The following is a 21737-nucleotide window of genomic DNA, read 5'->3' on the forward strand; positions in this document are numbered from 1 at the left end:
ATAGCGACATTTGCCTCTAAAATATAAAAGCTGCAGGCTAAATGTGCAGAAATGAAGCACGTACAGTAGAAAGCACATTTTCAGCAATGCACTGCAATCATAATGTGGACCATGAAAGGGTCGGGTGTGGAATCCAAAGTGCAGAATTACCCCCAAGCTTCACTGCTTTGTAAAAATCCCACTGCTTCTACAGTTTTGGGTCTGGTGAATAATGTTCCCTCTGTGCTACAATTATGTTCAGTGGTACCAATTATGACAGGTAAGGTGTGAGGAATATTTTGGTTAGTAATCCCACTGTGCCTGTGCATTTTCTCACATCAGTCCCTCAACACTAACCCTTATTCACACACCTAAAACTTCCAAGTCCCATCCCCCGTCTTCCCTCAAAACCCCTCATACCTCGACTCTCCTCCGAATCTCTCCGTCTCTCTCTACCCGTCTCTCCCTGTCTTTCTCTGCTCTGTGAGCTGGAAAATTGGCTTCAAAAGGCCACTGCTGTGAACAAGGGCCAGCCACACAGTTGGCCCCGTCCGCTTTATCTTTCACGCCACGAAGGGGAAAAAAAGGTCCCGGCGAGAGAGAGACAAGAAGAATGGAGAAGAATAGTTTTGACCAGTCACTGAAACCAATAACCAGGAGAAAGCTACTTACTAGAGGCCTCTCTCTCTCTCTCTCTCTTTCTCTCTCTCTCTCTCTCTCTCTCTCTCTCTCTCTCTCTCTCTCTCTGTCTCCCTCTCTCTCTGCTCTCTTTGCATCTTTCTCTCCATGTCCCCACCCTCTTTCTCTCTCTTTACTTACTTCCATTCTACCTCTTTCTCATCATCTTTTGTGCATGTTTCTGTCTGTATGTATCCCTCTCTTTTGCACATCCTTTCACTCACTTGCTCACTCCCTCTCTTGCCCTTATTCATCATTTTCTATTTTATGCTCTCAGAACCAGGGAATACAGAACGTTAACGTGCCACAATATACTCTGGAGAGTTCACAAGCAGACAAAGCTGTGCTTTTATGAATATATTAGAATGACACATGCATACTGAATTTCAGAAGTCCTTTCTCCACACTTCTTTTAAAGACTTGCTGTTGTTTTGACTTCCAAAGTGTATTTTTTATTAGACTTGATTCATGTTGCAATTGTTGCTTTAAAAATAATGAAAGAGCCTCAGGCAATATTGTAAGACCAATGCCCAGAAAACTGTCTCTCATACTCCTCCCTGCCACCTACCTTTTGTGTCAACATTTCTATTTAATGTCAGTGGCAGAGTTTGTACATTAATCAGCTGCAGATACATCTATATGTCATCATTCGTCAAATGTTCATTTCTTATCATGCTTACGGTAGCATGAGTGTTTGCAGTTTAAGAGTTTATGTTTTGAAAGACTCAAACCCCACAACCCTGAACGTCTTGAGTGCCATGCTGTAATCTCCTAATCAACTGTGTGGCCTTCAAGGGATTTTTGCTTGCCTTTGCTCAGTCCACATGGAATGTAAAAAGAGACACAGCGTGGCCTTAAAAATGACCCAGAGTCAAAATGCTGCTGTGCTGACTGAAATAAATGTAACTGTAAAAGAGTGTGAGATGCAGTTTTTGCTTTGCGTTTTCTGTGTGTTCTACTGTAGCACTATTGAGATCTATAGACTGCATCCTTTTTAAATATTGCACTTAAATGAACAACGCAAAAGGAATTCCAACATTCAGGTCCAAGGTACAGTCCAGGTCCAATTGAGCTCAGGGCAAAAATCATCTAGCTTGAGTTTAGGTGTTGAATATTGGGTATAAATATTGAAAGGATCTTATACTGAAATGTCCTGGAAGCCAGTGTAAACAGGCTACACCGAGAAATGCCTTTATAAAATAATGATTAAAAGATTAGGGAGTTTATAAAATGTAACTGTATAATAAACTGTATCTTCAAACATGCAAGTAACATCGAGGAGATGATAAATCAATGCATTGACGTTTGAAGCCCATTACTTTCTGTACAGAGCTTTTCCAGCATATTTTATAAAATTGTTACTGTAAAATGGAGTACATACTCATTTGTGGTCAAGACCATGGCATGATTTGCAGTGAATTGAACTACAGTTATAGACATGGTTCTGAGAAATCAGACATTGGTTGAATGTGTGTTTATTCTCCATCATCATACATATTTTTTGTGTATACAGTATCTGTCAAAATATAAGCACAAGTTGGTCTTGAACTCTGAAATATTGGTTGTTGCAGGATGATCGAGGCCATGCAGTATTTGCTCTTCGCCTCTGAGGTATAGCTGACACTGTCCCTCTTCTCATTTCCTTGGAGGGTCACCTATCAGGGGAGGCAGAGCTGAATCAGCTGCTCCTCATCCCCAGTGGTGCCACGGTGGCATGCTGGCACAGCGGGCACTAGCAAGCCGGGCACGGGATGAAAAGCTGAGAGGATGAGATGTGGTTGGGGGGTGGGGTGGGAGGGGGGGGTCAGGGTTTGTGGAGTGGAAGTAGGTCTTGTGATTCCTGTGACAGCATTCTGTGGGATGGACTTGATGGACCGTTGCCTGCTATGCGTTTGTGTGCAAGTTTTTTGAATGCATGTGTCACTTTGTCCCTGCAGAAATGTAGCTACCCAGAGAACCGCACCCTCCTAAGGATACCCAACCCCTGAGCACATGAATTGAGCCCCTTTTGCCTGCTGCCTCAAATAAACACACACTCACTCACACACACACACACACACACACACACACACACACACACACACACACACATACATAGCACCCACCACCCACCTCCTGGGGAGCAGCAGGAGCTAGCTCTGGGGGATTATGGAGAAGAGAAAAAGCTTTCAGGAGGACAGTCATCTGCTTCTCTCCTGCTGTAGACCACGGGCAGGCAATAAACTCCCTTCCTCCCTCTAAGTCCCTTTTTTGGCAATGCCTGCCAAAAAACTGGGCCGGGCAGCTTTGCAAAAGGAAAGGAAAGGCAGGCAGACAGCCGATCCTTCTTTCTGTCTACACGGCGAAAGGAAATGGGCTCATTTAGCCAAAGCTGCCACGGTCAATGCAGGGCCCTGATAGAGGCTTTGGTTAGGTGAAATCCCTCCTACAAAGCTCTGTTAGTAACTGTGGAACTGTTGGGCTGCTGTTTAGCACAGGCTGATGTCTCCTGTCATCGACCTACTGTTCCTGGTTCCTTGTGGGTGTTTTATCGACAGTACCACCCGTGACACGGCCTTTCTCCATCAGTGTCAATGCTTACTTGCTTAGCGGGACCATTGTGCCCATTCCCACCAACTGGTTGTGATCCAGTAGCGGGTAATCTGAATTCCGTATTTGACCATTGGTCTAATAATTCCAAGCTTTCTTTATGTATCATCCTGTTTATATTGAAAAAGGCTTGTTTCTTGTCAGTCACTATGTCTAGTGTTGAGCTCTTGGCTCCTCATGCAGGTAAACAGAGGAGGCTGTTTATCGCTGAGTGCTGGGTGCTGGGTGCCAAGCCGTGGCTTGCTCGGGCAAAAGATGTTGTTGACCTTGAGTTAAAATGGAGCTCTTATCATTGGCTGTCTTGATTGACAGCCTGGTGTTTATGAGCAAAGTGGAAGGCTCTATTTCTTCCATCTCCGGGGGGGGTTGGGGCTGCTGCCATGGTATGACTCATTTCTCCGTCTCTCACGTGTTCTGTCTCTTCTTCCTTATCCTTCTATTTATTCAAAAACAGGTTTGTTTATCAGCAGTACTAGCACAAGTCAGCATCTTCCAATTCTGAAATAGAAGGTGTTAAAACAACAACAAAATTAGGAAATTAACTTCCATTTGTGTTGCTTATACGATGTTTAGGGACTGTTCGTTTTTTATTTAAGGGGCTACCAGAGGAGTTTTGGGATCAAAATAGACTTGACCCTCCCTTCGCCAGCAATACATTTTTCTATGACCCTCCAAAATGATTGGGAAAAGAGGCATGACCCTCCCCAACAATTTATTGATGACTTCTGTACAACACCGAAAAGAGATACAAAAAAATATTTAATTTAATGATTAAATAAGGTAGTGTCTCCAAACTTACCTCAATTATAGCTGGTCTCCTGCTAGTTGTACTACAGCACTTTTAAAAAATAAGTTTGGAGACACTACCTTATTTAATCATTAAATTAATAAATATTTTTGTGTCGGTCCCTAAGCACTCGTCTTACTGCCGTCTCACCGCCGGGTGCTCGTAGAGACCAATGTTATTTCTCCAGGTTGGAGGACGGCTCGTTTTGATGAAAATGAGTTTGTAGCTCGTTGTTAACCTTACTACGGTAGGAAATTTTGTTTTCGTTTGTGATTTAATAACATTTAGCTATAGAGTAATTGATCCTGGAAGTTCGAATCTGTGAATATCTTTCTAACTTTACCAAAGTCCACCGGTAGCGGTAGCAGCAGAGAGTAGAAGCCATCAGCCATCATTATTTAAATAAACTCCTGGTGTACTTAAAAACTTTCCAATGCCTCGTTTTATGAGTACAGAACCTATTTGTACTACTGTAGAAGTTTGGTAATATTCCGGGCATTATTAGTGGGGTAATTTATGAGATACACCTTTGGTTCCATTAGCGCCTGCACTAAGCCATTCGGCTGATAGCGTAATAGGTTTTTGTGCTTCCAGCTAGCAGTCCGTATTTTCGTCCTCAGCTCATTGTGATCCATTTTGTGAATCTGTGCCATAGACTGTTAATATTAAAGGTGCAGAAGGTAAGACTTATAAAACTAACTTATGACTTATGACATATTTGCTGAAACTGACCCTATGTTCGAGTAGAACTACATGAAGCAAGTAATTTAAAAAAAACAATCCACAGCTCCCTGTTCAGATGCACCAATCATGGACAGGGGGGGTGTATAACTGCGTCAATCACTGCTCATTCATTCTTCCTTGTGGGGGGGAGGGGCTTAGGAGACCGTTTTGGGCTTTAACAGAAAGGGGGGAGGGACTGAGAAGTTGTTGATGTTCAAATTTTTTGGCTAAGTCCTGGATTTTCCCAATCCTACCTACTGCACCTTTAATGGACAAAACATCGAAGTGCTGCAAATGCGGAAGTGCCTTAAACCTGCATTCTATCTGAATTCCAGCAGAGGTATACGTGCGGTTGCAAAAGGAGGCCGGTTTCTGTAGAAGTCTATGAGAAAGTGACCCACTTCTCACTTGAGTAAACCTTTTCATAATGAGTTTATGGTCTCAATCACTAGTTTTAAGTCTTCTGCAATACAGAATGATGTTCATTTTTTGAATTATGGTCTCGTTGATTTTTAAATCGGCGATAAAGCACGGGGTGTTTTAGGGCGTGGCTATGATGTGATTGCCAGTGAAAGTGTGTAACGTAACTCCCTCACTCTTCCCTCTCGTCTAAAATTGTCACATCCGCAACCAGGATGGCTGCGCCCGTAACGGCAAACTCGACGACTCCTAGCAGATCTCCACAAACCAGTGGGTGACGTCACACATGCTCTGTCCATTAATATTAACAGTCTATGATCTGTGCGCATTCACAAGAGCTTAACTAGCTCGTTGTTCACAATAGGCCTACCTGTGATCGTGGGGGTAGGGTCAGGTATGGTGCATCATGGGGGTGGGGGATGGTGCAATTTTTGTTGGGTCAGACCCATCTCCTAGCGATGGGGGGCCGAGACTGAGAGCTACATGGAAAAATATGCACCAAACAAGCCACTTTGAAATTTTGCTGTTTTCATGAATACAAAAAAAACTTTGGGTGACCCTCCCCTCAACAAAGAATAAAAAGACATGACCCTCCCCTATTTTCCTCCAGTGGTCCTTTCCATAAACCGAACCGAACGGTTCCTTAGTGACACTTAACTACTGAGGGGGTACTGTCTTTATCCTCCCTCTAACCACTCTAGTATCAGAAGGAACATTTGCTCACTCCTGGACCACAGACAGAAATAAAAACATATAGAACAAATCCAATTCTGTCCAAGTCGGACTTCATCTCAGCTTGGTAGACTTGTAGTGAAGTGGGTGGAATTGCAGGAAGTTTTCCCACTGTTTCAAAGTATACAGTACCTTAATGTTTCTCAACACAGATGCATGCTGTATAATTTAACAATGCTATAGGTCTATGTTGTGCTCACCGGTTGTAAAGACTTGTTTTGTCCCATCAGTTTATTATGTCTAATGGCTTAAAATACTGAAAGTATCAGAATACTGATGTCAGCCATCAAATCAAGAGTCTTAGCAGCCTATGGAAGGCTTTATTTAGGCAGTGCTTTAAGCTCAGCTTTAAGCATGCAAACATGTACACAATGATGATGCTAACATGCTGCTGTGAAGCAGGTAAATTCCAAAGTATTGGGCAAATTGAAATTTTGACTAGATGATGGCGCTAGAGGAAAAGTCAGGGGATCAGCAATGTTATTACAGTTCTTCCTAAGGGGACATGAATGTGTGAACCAAATTTCATTGCAATTCAATATTTCTCCATATAGTTTACTCAAAACCGCAGATGTCACCCTCATGGTGGCATTAGAGGAATCAACGATTCATCGTCTGGGGACCACGGATAGCATGGCCAAAAAGTGCCTCATAGTTGCTAATCCAAAGTAGATGTAGAATCCAAAAAGTTTTATATTAACAAGTTTTATAGCCTCTCTCTTCAGCCTGCAATTAGTGGCACAGTCAGTTTTAAATTTTAAGGATAGGATAGGATAGGATCGACTTTATTAATCCCACACTGGGGAAATTCCTGTGCTACAGCAGCTCAAAAGAAAAATGTACAACACAACACAAATACACATTAATTAGACATAGGAGAAAAAATATACATAAACTATAGGAAATGGAAAAATAGAATAGAATTAGTTATAATAATAATAGTAATAAAACAACCATATTTACACAATAAACAAACTTATATAAACAGACAGTATATAAACACAGATATACAGATGAGTAAGGTGCGAATGAATAGAGATGACATTACTGCATAAAAGATTGCAGACGCAACCACAGAGTCATAAAATGTTTTTAACGGAGTCCTGCACACACCAAAGGACCTCAGCAGTTGGAGATGGCTTTGGCCCTTTTTGTACAGGACGTCTGTGTTTTTGGACCAGTCCAGTTTATTGTTGAGGTGAACACCCAGATATTTGTATGTCTCCACCATCTCGATGTCGTCACCCTGGATGTTCACCTTTGTAGTACCAGGCGACCTCCTGCGAAAGTCAACCACCATCTCCTTTGTCTGGCTGGTGTTGATGTGAAGGTGGTTTGACTCACACCAGTTGACAAAGTCCCAGATGACCTCCAGGTATTCCTGATCATTCTCCTCTGATACCCTCCCAACAATGGCAGTATCATCAGAGAACTTCTGCATGTGACAGCTGCTTGTGTTGTGCCTGAAGTCCGCTGCATACACGGTGAAGAGAAACGGGGCGAGCACTGTACCCTGTGGTGCTCCTGTGCTGCTCATCACCACATCAGACACACAGTCCTGAAGCCTCACATACTGTAGTCTGTCAGTGAGGTAACTGTTGGTCCATGCAGACAGGTAGGGGTCAACTCTAGCTCCCAATAAAAAAACTAAAAACATGACCTTCACAGTGCTCCCAGTGATCTGTGTGATAGATAGATAATGGTATCGTCCACCCCTATGCCTGGTTGGTAAGCAAACTGTAGGGGGTGCAGTTCTGAGCTCACCAGGGTTCTCAGGTGTTGCAATACAATCCTCTCCAAGGTCAGAAAGTGGATGTTTTTAAAACGTAACAACTAAATGAGTAAATGCCTCAGAGTTTAAATGCATTGCATGAAACATCTTTGGTGTGAATTTGTCATAACAAACAGTTCTTGTCCTCCGAGAAGAGAAAAGAGTTTGTACAAGATATGTTATTCTTCATTGTTGGATCAGATCAGATATATAGGGAGGATTTTCAAGTGTGCGTTTAAAGTTTATTCTGAAGACTCTCTTAAATCGTTCTCTCTTCCTCTCTACATTTGCTCCTTCTGAAAGGTCCTTGGCTCTCTCCAGACAGAAGGCAATCCTCTGGACTGCCGATTCAGCATGCTCCAGCCCTACCAGCTGCTAACAGTAGAGATACCTGCAGGACCCCAAGGATTCAGAGAGGGGTCCTGGGCCGACACCGGTGTGTACGAATGCACACGAGGACGCCTGCACCGCCTGTCTGTCACCCGCATCCCGCTACCCTCCCATCCTGTCTCCTGCTCACGTCACCCTTCTGAGACCACACTGCTCCTGGGTTTAAGTGACTCCTCCTTGGTTCTGTATGACCAGCGACGGGGGGTCTCTCTACTGGCCTCCTTCCCTGTGTCACCCACTCTCCTCGCATGGCACCCTGCTGGGGCTGTGGTCATGGTTGGGGGAGAGCAGGGGGAGCTGATGTGCTTTGATGTAGGCTTGGCACCTGTAAGTGTGGCACTGGTAGCAGAGGAGGTAGCTTCAGCTGCCACGCTAAGACTAGCTCAGCATATGCGCTGCTGTGGAGGACTGGAGGGACTACAGTGGGCGACAGGCCTGGAAGGAGATGTACTGATGTTGGCCTTTCATGGGGGACCATTAGCAGCATTGAGATTCAGACTAGGTGGGTGAAATATGATACAAAGTATCTCAGAATGTTGAGCAAACAATTGCAGTTCTTCAAACTAAATTTCTATTTTACACATAAGTCTCTACACCACTATAAGCTGATGAAGAGCTTTGTGTGTGAAATTTCTGAATCTCTGTGAAAGAAACTACATAAACTAGCCATTGATGATGCTGTCTTAAGAGTGATGCAGCGATGTCTTGATCTTAAATGCTGCCTAGAGTAACTACCCTAAAATTAATTTACATTTTACTTTACATGCAATGATTTCTAAATAGGAAATAATGTACAAACCTTCCACACCATCATATTCATCTCTTCTTGATGAAGGTGCCCTCCTCCCTTCAGAGGCTCTTCCTCTGTTCTGGATCTGACACTGTCTGAACCCCGCTGTGTAAATATGGCTGTTGAACGGGGTCGTCCTCTTCACTGCTGAGGGAAGTTAATTTGTTGACGGGCGGGAAGGTTAGCAGGAGTCACGCTCTCAGAGGTCATTCAATAATCGCCCCAGGGCAAGAGCCCCCCAGGTGCATTCTGGGATGCATTTTTCCGATAAATCGTTTACAGTGGCTGCGCAGTCCCTAGGGGCCCCCAGATAAAGTTTGCCAATCAAATTTTTCCGAAGCAGCCACCTTACCCTCCAACACACGCATACACAAACACAGTCATACATACACACTCACACATACACACATTCAGCGTCTTTAATTGTGACTTTGGAAAGAAGATGTGACAGTGGCACGCAGCTCTCTGCTGAAGTTTGAAAGCAGGAGTGTGGGGGTGGAAGGAGGATGGTAGCAGTGTGTGTGTGTGTGTGTGTGTTGTGTGCGTGTGCGTGTGCGTGTGTGCATGCGTGCGTGCGTGCGTATCCAACTGTGATTGCCTGTGTGCACAAGGAAAGGGGAGGGTGTCTTCCAACAATAGCTTCCCCTCCTCTGATCGTCTGCCAAGGTTTTGATGAAGAAAGTCACTGCACGTCTTCTCTCCATGATAATTCTTCCCCAACACACACGTGTGTGTATTCTTCTATTTCTGTGCTTCTATGCAACACACACACTCCAACTCATTTGTTTGTTTGCTTGCGCTCTTTCTCTGTATTGACTTGTTTCATAAGGCCCGCTACATGACAGAAGGAGTGAGTTGGGAGACGGCAAGGAAGAAAGACTTGGCCAAGCTCCAAGTTCTCTTTTTTTTCATAGGAGGCAGCCCTCCTTGGTGCCCCCCCACCCCCACCCTCACGCCTGTACAGAGTTATCTCATCTGGGCACACGTTGGCTGTGGCTGGGCCTGCACCGGTACAGGCTGTGGAAGGGCAGACCAGGGAATGTGCTGCACGACATGCAAGGAAATTTGTCATTTTTGTAGGGAAGTGAAATATTGTTGATGTTTAATGAAGAATTACATAACTGGGTATACAACTAGTGAAAATAGGAGACTGAGAGCCCAAGCTGATATATCTTTATTTGATATTTATTTTGGTTACATACTAAAGCAGAAAAAAAAATAGTTATGTTACAAGGTAACATAAAGGTCTGCTCTTCCCTCCACTGCACAAGCTGGTGCTTGATAATTTGATTAGTTAAGCACTTTTATTAAGTCTATCTAAGGCAACAATTTGAGTTTAAGCCAACTAGCATTTAATCTCTGGTGTGGCAGCTTATATCGAGCATTTGAATTACCAACTAGTCTCATCACACATTTTTTAAGATACTTTTATTTCTGAAAAGGATACTGATAGCACAACATTAAAACAAACTGTGATTAACTGAATAAATGTCCACAATATAACAGTTTTAATGGCTAACTCTTTCTTATTTAAGAAGACTTTATTGCTCTGCTGTCATTATTATGCTTTGAGTTGAACTCTTTGTAAGTAGTTTTGTCTCTAAAGTCATGTTGACGGAGCCGAGTATGAGTACTGCTGTTGGTTTGTGCTGCTGCTGGTCTTGTTGTTGTGTTGTTGTGCTGGTCAAATACGTTCGTGTAGACAGGTGTGGAAGAGAAGTGACTTGTCCTTGCCACCACAATGATCCATTGTCTCTGCTTAGAGTTAGCTTAGAGCAGACGTTAACGCCCAACTCAAGGACCTCTACACACACACACACACACACACACACACACACACACACACACACACACACACAAACGTATACACAGACAAACTGCACTACGCTCAGCTGATGTATTAGCCACATTAGCCCACTCTTAAGGGGATTTGGGGGCTTGCTAATTGCCAGCTTGTCATTTTAATTGCTCGAACACCACCCCTCCCACACACACACACACACACACACACACACACACACACACACAGTCATGAATGCAAACAACTTTTTCAATTAATTGGACAAGAGTCAGTGGTGACTTTGTCTGCCTGCAGCCTGGCCCATTGACAGTACTGCTGTCAGTGATCACCTTCACTCAGAACCGTGCCACCAGCTATGTCCAAATATTGTTTAGTGAATGTTTAAGCTAGATTATTACATGTAGCTTGTGAAAAATGTCACATCAAGTTTGAATTTACAGAAAAGTACAGCTACAGTAGTCATTTGTGGCAACATGCATTTGAGTTTGGTGGTTTGGTTCTTCTCCTCCATGGCACATCCAAGTTGCACCATCGTTATCTAGTCACAATGGACAATAATCACCCCTGTCATTCAACACCTTCACTTCCCATATGTGTGCTCGATAAAGCCACAAACGCACATACACCTTTGCCCTTTTATACACAGAACGAGACACCTCTACTGCCAGGAAAGGGTACAAAACCTTGTCCTTCCATTATTCAGCGTCCTAATGTGCTCACACACACACACACACACACACACACACACACACACACACACACACACACACAAACAAAAGCGTAATCAATCACCTCTGGTCAAAAGGCATAATCAGTTGTGGCATTGCTCTCATACATACTGTATGCTCAATGTTTTTCAGATGTAATTAAATAGATGGTGATGGGGAGATAAACACACACACCAGGGATTAAACAGATGTATTGATTGACAAGTCAATGTCAGTTTTACCAATCTAGTGGTGCTTCAGAGTTTAGACCGATCCATTGGACACTTACTTAGCTTAACTAAGTGCTTCAAGAATATTCTGCATGATCACACACAGCAAGGACTATTGTGCCCTTCTGTGTTTAAACCTTTGGAAAATCTGCTTTTTTTTACAGAAATGAGGAAAATTTTAAATTGTTGTTTCAGCAGCGTTTCTGCACATTTAAACTCACATATTAGTAAATAGGAATATGATTTAACATCAGTGCTGTGTAGTCACTAAATATAAAAAAATGATTCAATATTATACAATTAAATTAAATACGACCAAATCAAATTAAATATAGAAAATAAATGAATAACAAAATGCACTAACTTTCTTTTGATGGCCAGATGGTTTGACATGTGGATTGATTGACTTAGTTGTATACACATATATCAGGTGATAGGACCAGAGAGGAGGGCTTCATATATAAATGTTATATCATTTTAGCAGAGCATAGCTTTCTAACTGTCACAGAGATGGATGAGATCCTGGTGCATTTTGATCTTTTTGATCCGTTCTTTGCTTTTGCTTTATTTCATGTAATAATAAACTAAAACCAAACTGCCTCCATGTGACAGGAGCTCTGACTAGAGGCCAAATGGGTCCTGGGGAGCTGCTGCAGCAGCGGCTGCGATGTGGCCAGGTCAGAGAGGCGCTGGGCATCCTGGAGGCCATGGACTGGAGCATCATGGGGGATGAGTGCTACCGAGGCCTGAGCTCAGTCACCAACCACCTGCTGAGGCTGGAGCTGAACGCAGAGAGAGAGGGTGAGTCTCACTTTGTGAGACACACGTCTACTAAAACCCTGCATGTATGTTATTGTTATTTATTCATTTTCTGTTCTGTCTGTAGCCCAACTAGAAGCAACTCTGGGTGTGTTTTATGCCCCACCTGCTCCTCTCTCTGATGTGGTGATACTGGAGTACAGGGAGCCAATCAGCAAGTGTGCCCGCCGCTTTTTTCACCACCTTCTCAGGTAACGCCATCTACCCTGTGCTGTTGCTGTGGTCCTAATTTGATCTTCTGAAGGAGACATTTGTTTTGCATCTTCAGGGCGGGTCAAAGGGCAAGGTCTATATTAGAGCTAAATATATTAGATTTAAATACATACATAAACAGTCTGTTCCTCCATCAGGCTACAGATCAGTAATTATCCGATCAATGACGGCTGCCTCTTTTCATGAAAACTCTACATACTCAAATGAACAGACTATTTTAAGGTACCAGAACATTTTATTGGGTGCAGAATCAGAATAAGAAATACCGTCCAAAAAAGGTCTTTGTGGAGATGACATCCATCGCAGATGCAATTTAATACTGGGTATTTGCCGCTCACTATTGCTATTTAAAAAATTCTAAAAAGGAAATAGCTTTTGAATTTCATCCTGCACACTGATGCAGCTTTGAGTCATTCATAAGGCAAAGCACCTTGCATGCACCTGTTTAGACTGTTGTTTCATTTTCCCTTCTGCCATGAGAGCCTTTTGAAATGCCTGTTTGACTGAAATAGACCCTGTTGTTCCCACACACTGCTGCTTACTGCTCTCCATCATGCAATTACCTCCCGTTTCCATCTCTCTTTCTTTCTTCTTCCCCTGTAGCAGAGCTGGAGCGTTGTTTGGCATCCCTCCTCCTCTCCTCTCTTATCACCCACCTGCATTCTTTTTCTCTCCATCAACATCAAATGAAGGAAGCCCCCCACACCTCCTCTCTCTGCTTGTGTTTGTTTGTTTCATGTTGGCTCTAGACAGGAAAAGTTGAGGTGTTTTGTACTGGGAGATACAGCTCTCTCTCTTTCTCCCTCCCAGCTTTTATTCTGGATAATAGGACGAGGACTAGCTCGTACTCTCAGTTCAATTATTGCCAGTTTTGTGTGCAGAGGTGTGTGTGTGGGTCGAGTTGTGTGTTTGTGTGCAGACCAAAGGAAGGAGGAAATATGTGGGCCTACTACTGACTTTTCCCTCTATAAATTTTAATTCAAACCATGTATTTTTAGATTGATGATTGTTTTTCTTTATAGTCAGGATGTTGTCATGTTTCTTCTTCAACTTTCTCCACTTTCTCCGCAGACACCAGCGCTTAGAGAAGGCCTTCCTCCTCGCCATAGATTTAGAAGCCAGAGATTTATTCATGGTGAGTGGAAAGTAAATTTCTCTCTTGAAAAAGTGTGACACACACTTTGACAAAAAGGTTACTGGCGTTATAGTGAAATCCACGATAGGGTCTTTTGAAGATAGTCCATCCAGGATATTTGTGATCTTGAAAAATGAACAATTTAATTAAATTGAACAGCGAATATAATGAGGGGAAAAAGAGACAATCTCTCATGGCCAAAACTTTAGCAAAAAGCATCATCCATCCATCCATTTTACATTGCTTATCCAGGTCCAGGTTGCATTCATTTAATTCATTATACTATTAGCTATTGTTATACTGTATACTGCTGGGAAGTACAAAAAATAATATAATATAAAAAAAAATGATATAATGAAAACTAATGATTGGCCATATTGTCTCTACTGGTTTTGGCCGGTATGATCATGAAACATATTAAATTGCATTCTATGTAGTGTTAGAAAGGTCTTAAAAAGTCTTAAATTTACCGTTTAAAATGAACGCTCATGCTGGTAAGGTAGGGGAAATATGGAAACTCATCTGATAGGCTGGGACACAAATTTATCCATGCATATTTTGTTGAAGCTATATAATGGTGTTTATTCACAAAATTTGAAGAATATGCTTGCAAATGTAGCCAGCACCTCAGTACCAGAACCCATGAGGATCAGGCGATACTTAACCAAAAACTGTGTTCTACTATTAAATATGTTTCTTTTGCCATTTTTGACTTTATTGGAGAGCTTGACAGTAAAGATACACACAGGAAATGTTTAAAGAAAGAGAAGGGTGTAACATACAGTTTTTATATAAGTGTACTCCAGCTTAATTGTTCAGTGGCTGTTGTACTTACTTTTATTTTCACATGACTTGTAAGTGTGTGTGTGTGTGTGTGTGTGTGTGTGTGTGTGTGTGTGTGTGTGTGTGTGTGTGCGTGTGCGTGGCATGTCAGGGAGCAGGTGTGATCTCAGTATGGGCCCCTATCTTTTCACAACCTCCATGGCCTCGGCTCGGCCTTTTCCTCTCCTCTCATCTTCCCTCTAACTCGCTCTTTCTTCCACTCCACGCTGAAATGCTCTTCTATGTGTTTGACCCCCTTTTTCATGAGGCCCCCTTTGCTCCATGCTTCACCAACACCCATACACACACACACACACACACACACACACACACACACACACACACACACACACACACTCTTGCTCCCTCAATCACACTGATAGCACTGGTTCCAATTACCTCCCCACTAAGTAGTGCTGCTGGGAAGCCGAATTGAAAAGGTGGAGTCGAGCCTGTGGACCTTGAAAGAGTGCAAAGGAAGGAGGGGTACAGAGAGGCGAGGAGGGGGGTAGTGGTGTGGATGGAAAGCTATATGACAAACGCAAAAAAAGAGAAAAGAAGCAGGGCCTTACTCTGTCACTTTGGAGGTGTCGAGATGAGGGAGGAGGAAAAGAAGGAAACAGAGGATGAGCACAGAGATGGAGGTGGAATCATATCTGCAAATAATCCTCAGCGTTGGGTTTGAACTGATTTCGTGTCAGCTACATCAGGACAAACTGAGCTGTCAACAAAGCAGTCTGGTCCAAAACTAATTTGCAGTTACAGTGATTTTTCCCATAGAGATAAACATGTATATTCATGTTCTGTCTGTACACTAGCTTGTCAAAATCCTTGTCTTTATGTTAATAATTAACTCTTCCCAAAACTTAAAATTTGGTTTGTTCTCTTTTAAATTTCTTTCCCGAAATATTAAAAGGAAAGAATAACATTTCAGGAACAATTGTGAAATGATTCTTCTTAAGTCCTTCATATTTTGTATTAAGTTATTGACCATGAAAGTGAAAAGTGATAAATTTAATTAGAATTACTACTTTTTTACAGATGACATTATGTTTTTAATAACTTTTTGTTTGTGGCACAATCTGAAAATGACCCTACTAATCATAAGCAACTGTTTTAGGCACAGTAAACTAAAGGCTGTCTCACAGGGATTTTGATCACTACAGTACTTGATCTTAAAGCCTGATTGTGTGAAGTTGGTGTGATGTCATCCACAACTGGTGCATCACTGTCCAGTGGTTCTTCACATTGCATGACCAAAACTACAAAACCTCCAATTATAGAGCCAATTCACTCGTCCATTTCAGTTCAGTTTGACAACTATGTGTCCCCCTCCTGTGGCTCTAATACTACATATGACAGCCAGCAGATGTTTTTATTTTATTTCCTGTTTTAAATCAAACCACATGTAAGTGTTAATACCGAACAGGGGACATCTTTCCAAGCTCTTCTTGCACGCAAAAATATATTTTTCTATTTACTCTTATACATTTTATACAAATTTAAGAGACATTATTAGAAAGCATTTGTGAACCCTTTTGCGGGACCATTATAGCAATCCATATATATCTGACTCACCAAACACAAAAGATAATTGCAAATACTTCTCATCCTAGATCTGCAACAAAGTTAATTCTCACTCACAACGAGCACTTTCTTGCCTCAGCGACCAAGAGAGCAGCAACTCATCACCTGAAAAGAGCGACAAAGAGAAAGAAAAATGGGACATTGACATTTCACCCCTTGCTCTGTCCTTCACTCTAATTAGGTTGTGTTGTTGCTTTAACCTGCTGGTCAGCTGATTGAGTTGATGGTGGAGAGGTTATTGAGGGCAACCCCCACCTTCATCCAACTCTTTCTAACTTCCAAACTTGCCCACAGAACTCAATAACGCACCATCGACTTGATAAAATGCTCACACTCAAACACACACACACACACACACACACACACACACACACACACACACACACACACACACACACACACACACACACACACACACACACACACACATACTGTAGATAACACCCTCACCTCTTCTTGAAATGCCCAGCATGATACACCCCCCTCTGTCACCACCAGACCCCCACCCCTTCAAGCCCCATTGTCTCCCAGCTAACAATAGAGGCCCTTCAAGCCTTTAAAAAAAGAAAAGAAACCTTTTGTCAAAATGAAACACTTTAGTGTTGGGCTAAATTTAGGGGGAGGAGGAATTGGTGGTAGGGGGGTGTTTTGGCGGAGGTGGAGGTTGGGGGATGTATGTAGAGGTAGTAGCAGGGGGTTACTGAGTCGTTTGCATTTTTTTTTTTTTTTCATAATTGCCGCTGTTCTGTAGCTCCCTAATTAGCCTTTGATAATGAGTTGATAATGTAACCAATTAGGTCATTCGTCAGCCTCGTCAAGCCGACGACAAGTTTTTTTTTCTCTGCCTCCTTCCCCTTTCTCTTCTTCTTCTCCTTGGCTCTTGATGTAACTTGTTAATTAAATCAAATTGTGTGATAGCCGAATCTGATGCCGGCTCTTTTCTTCCCCAGTGAGGGCTTGTACTGTTTCTTGTTAGATACGCTAGCAGTAAGGCAAGCTGCATCTGTTGGGTTCACCTCCTATCTTCCTCCCCTATCTGGCACCGGGCTTGGCGGTGCTGGAGGAGCAGAAGGAGGAGGTAGCGCACGTCTTGGCAATAAGCTCATTGTTGTCGTTTAGATGAGTAATTAGAGTTATTTAAACATTAAGTCCTTAACACCTATCTGATAGAAGTGTTAGTCAAACACAAAGCTCCTGGATAACAGGTGTGTCAGAAAATGTGTGTGTATGTGTTTGCAAATTGAGCAAATGGGCTCATGTCCAGGGATTATGACAGCTGTTAATTAGTGAATGTGTATTTTTATGTTTGCTTGTGCCCCTGCGTCCAGTCTCCTTGCCAATATTTGATTTGACTCTGTTGTTGGCAAAGAAAAATTCTACCCTAAAACATTTCAGTACCTAAAAAAAAATCTTAACTACTTTGAATTTCTGGGACTAATTGTTATTGGTGTATATTTGTTATTCCTGGGGATGTGACACTTGCCTGATATATTTCCAAGAGTTGCAATGAAGCCTGAAAACTTCAAAATTAATTATCAGGATTTGATGTCCGTCCCTCAATATCAAAGAGCAAAGGTTTCTCTCTAGAGCCGCCTTTTGTTGCTGATATTTTAATAATAGTAACAACATTTGCAAAAGAAGCTGATGGCCCTTGTGTTACCTTATACCTGAGCAAAATCCCAGATAAACATTATTTGTGTTACCTTATACCTGAGCAAAATCCCAGATAAACATTATTTTTGCTTGTTGTCAAGAAAGCCCTCACATGGAATTGGCTGAAGAAAAACGCTACTTAAGACTATACAAAGAATATGTTAAATACTGTATATATGCCTAAAAGATGTAACCCGTTATATATGTAATTTAAAGGCCTCTTTCTTTACCCATGTTGCCCATAACTCGCTTCGTTTGAAAAAAAAAAAAAAGTACACTGACACAGAGATCAGTGGCCAGTAAATATACAGTAGTGCATTAACCACAAGATGTGTTTTTTTTTCCATATTATGCTGTTGCTTCTATAACAATATTCCTATAACCCTCTGCACCTCCACCTCTCTACACCAAGTGCAACAAGTTGTTTACCATTCTCTGTAAAAACGTCAAAGGCAAATACACCAAGATCACAAATAATAATCACAATATAGCTCCAGGGGTGCCGTACAGGTTTTGCAGGTATTAAAGTATTACAGCTTTCTAAAGGAAGAATTTTACTTTTAAATTGACCCAACCTTCCAACAATCATGTCCACATACAGAGGTCAGAAATCAAAATAGTTAGACTCTCAGTCTCTGCAGACAGTCCATGCATCAACTATATGTTATTCTGTGCACATAGTGCCTAAAAAAAGTGCAAATCCACAGTAAATGTTCTTGTTTGTACTTCCCATCGATGCTGTTTGACAGTAACCCACAGACTGCAAACATTCAGACATGATCCCGTCTATTAATGTGTCGTAAGTGCTGCTGTGTGCCAGTTAACCTAATCCCTCATTTATTTGGAGGTAACCCAAATATCAGTCAATATCGGGCTCTTAGTGTCCACCCCCCCCCCACACACCTCTCTCCTCCCTAAAAATGGCCCACTAAAACGCCCCTCTTTATCAGGCGCTGCAACCCCTAAAGCTCTTATATAAATAAGATTAGTGTCGCGTTTGAGCGTCTGGGAATAAGAGGTGTAATATCTGATGGTTTTATATGCAGTATTATTGTTATCCCTTCTTAGTCGGGCTGATACTCCTCTCGCTCTCTCTCTCTCTCTCTCTCTCTCTCTCTCTCTCTCTCTCTCTCTCTCTCTTAGTTCTCAGTTTGTCTCTCCCTCTCATTTCTCGTTTGTTCATTCGTTTATTCTTTCTCTGGGTCCCTCTTTCGAGATTCAGACAGTATTATGAGGAGCTAAGCTGGAATAAAGCGCCCCGGCATCAAATGTTCATATTGTTCTGGTCTGTCTGTCATACAATCTCTCTCTTCCTGCTGCTGTCTCTCTGCCATAAAAAACCCTTGTTGTGAATTTTGCCTTCTTCACATCTTTTATGTCTTGTTCACCATCTCTCTCACTGCTCTCACACCTCACTGTCATTTCACTGTAATGCCTCCTCTTCTCCTCGCCCATTTTAATCTTCTGCTGCTCTGTTTGTTATCAATTAGGAAGCCTCACTCATATCTAATTGAGGGGCCATGTCCTCGTTCACAGCGGTTGAATTAGCCACCTCAGTCCTGGGAGCCGATTTAGGTTCTTTTGAGGCCATTTTGTTGTCGGCCATTTTCACATTTCCTCCTAACTCCTCGCCACAGAGGGCAGGCACCACACTGTAATTACCCAATCTGTTCCCATTCATACTCTTCAATTTCAGCACCTACCTCTCTTATTCTCTTATACTCCCCCTCTTTCCCTGCCTCAATCCCTCTCTGCTCCCCACCTCTTTTGGAAACCAGCAACCCCCTCTTTTTTTCCCTCTGGGTGTACAAAAGCTGGGTTACAATATGGGGGTATTAGGGCCGGGTGCAGGCTCAGCTGGGGGCTGGCTTTAGCCAGCTGAGGGTTATCCATGGCGAGCCCTGAGTCACGTCACTGATGTCCTGTGATGTCGCTGAGGCGGAAGACTTTTCTTAAAACGCTGTACCCTTTGATGGGCCCTCAGGCCCTGCACTCAGCCTGAGAAAACCCTGCAACCCTGAGTAGCCCCTCATTGGGTGCCAGGATGAGGGTGTAATTCACTCCCTTTTTCATCAATTTCAGAGGTTGAGTGTTGCAAAAAAGTGTTTTTTTCCTTCTTTTTCAAATTAAAAATGATACCTCTGTCATATTTTTTCACAACGTATAGTTTTAATTATTTTCACTTTTACTCATGCATTATCCACATTATGTATATTCAGTTCCTTCCGAGGCATCCTGCTCTCCACTCAAAGCGACTGGGAGCTGACCAGCACATTTTCAATCTTTACTGCTGGTTATTGACGGGCTCCACTGGACCAACTGTGGCAACATGCTGATTGTTGTTGTTGAGGGTGTGTTTTTCATTTACTTCACAGCCGTTCTGGGGATTTAAATCAGTGACCTTTCTGACACAAGAGCAAGTTTCATACCATCATGCTGCAGCTCCAGTTTGCTTCTTAGACTGAGAAATGTGTAACTGTTGCTGGTCATTGGTATGGTTTAGATCATTATTGAGTCATCATTTGAGCACATCTCCTGATTGTTTTAGGTCCTCTGATTTAGCTGTTGTTACATGTTCATATCAGGATACACTCTGTTTAAAATAAACCACTTTATCATCATAAAACATTATGAATTTGTTCAAATATTATAGGAGAATTATCTTTTCTAATCATTTTTAGTATGCATACTTATTTTCAGTATATTTAATTTTGTCACTTTTCCAGTGTGAACTACATACCCCAAACCTGCGTCCCTCACAGGACAATTCAGATTTTAATTGAATTGAGTCTGATTTATTAAAACTACAGTTTATATAATTAATTTCTGTTTTTCAGATTTAAATAGATGAATTGACCTCAGCCTTGCTTGTAGCCAAGAGCACCTTAAAAACAGGAATAGCTGTCTGATGCAGTGTGGTTTTTAATGAATGTTATGGCAGCGTTGAGCTTTAAATCAGCCACTCTCAGACATCATTTAGCAATATTATCTCCCTTTATGGCCCTGCCAGACTCAAACAGAGAGATACAGAGGATACATGCTGTTTCCAATATTGTCGCAGGCTGATATAGTAATGTGCTCGGCTGGATATGTTTCTCTGTAAAGAGAGAATACTAGCATTTCTGAAAGGTGAATAGTCCCTTGCCTCCTCTCCCACTTTTGAAATGTGACAGATAACATCCTCCCTAGTTCAAAAACGGAGAGACGAGGGTGTGAGGGGGAGGGGGGCACAAGCAGGCTGATTTCAAAGTTTTTGCAGGAACCGGCATTTCATCCAACCGGTGCTCTTTCTGATGTTGGGCATCAAACGGCTAATTTTTTTCTGTCATTTCATCTGTTTCTTCCTTCTCCCGCCAAAACACTGCCCCCACCCCTCCCAAAAAAAAAAACCATTGTCATCGGAGCCTAGATTCATTTTAGATTAACGTTCACGTTTCTTTCTTTCTTGCATTTCCTTCAAAGGACCTCCATTATGTTGCCAGCGATAAGGGCGAGGTGGTGCTAGCGGATGTGGCCAAAAGGAAAGCTAATGAAATTGAGGCCCAGACCATTGCAGGCAACGGTAAGAAAATAATCACAATGTCTAACCAAAAAGATACCAAATGTGACTCGTTACTTCTCCTTTACGTCTGAAATGGGAGGTGTACTCCTGATAACCTCAGTAACTCACCCACTCCGACACCCTTTTCTGATATCTAACACCAGGTATCTTCTCAGGCTCTCACCCTCTTTTAAAGAAAAATTACAATAGATCATGTTTGACCGAGTAATATTCATGTAAAATTCACACAACCTGTTGCCTTCAAAAATCATTTTATTGTGAGGATTAAAAGTGAGATACTGAAAAAAGTTTGTATTACATGTTTGTAAAATTGAATAGAAAGTGTCAAAATCAACTTGTGGTTTCACCT

The 21737-nt window shown here is 42.2% G+C and overlaps 1 protein-coding gene across 5 annotated transcripts in view; it reads left to right on the plus strand.

Moving 5' to 3' along the window:
* Window positions 1–21737, plus strand: part of LOC116061683 (WD repeat containing planar cell polarity effector) — an 80985-nt gene that overhangs the window by 42099 nt on the left and 17149 nt on the right. For all 5 annotated transcript variants that reach the window (XM_031315999.2, XM_035992203.1, XM_035992204.1 and 2 more), the window contains 5 exons: window positions 7983–8571; window positions 12210–12398; window positions 12484–12607; window positions 13701–13764; window positions 21289–21388. In XM_031315999.2, coding sequence (XP_031171859.1) covers window positions 7983–8571; window positions 12210–12398; window positions 12484–12607; window positions 13701–13764; window positions 21289–21388 — 1066 coding nt within the window. The remainder of the gene's footprint in view (window positions 1–7982; window positions 8572–12209; window positions 12399–12483; window positions 12608–13700; window positions 13765–21288; window positions 21389–21737) is intronic.

This window comes from Sander lucioperca, chromosome 15, assembly GCF_008315115.2.
Source record: "Sander lucioperca isolate FBNREF2018 chromosome 15, SLUC_FBN_1.2, whole genome shotgun sequence".
Lineage (NCBI taxonomy): Eukaryota > Metazoa > Chordata > Actinopteri > Perciformes > Percidae > Sander > Sander lucioperca.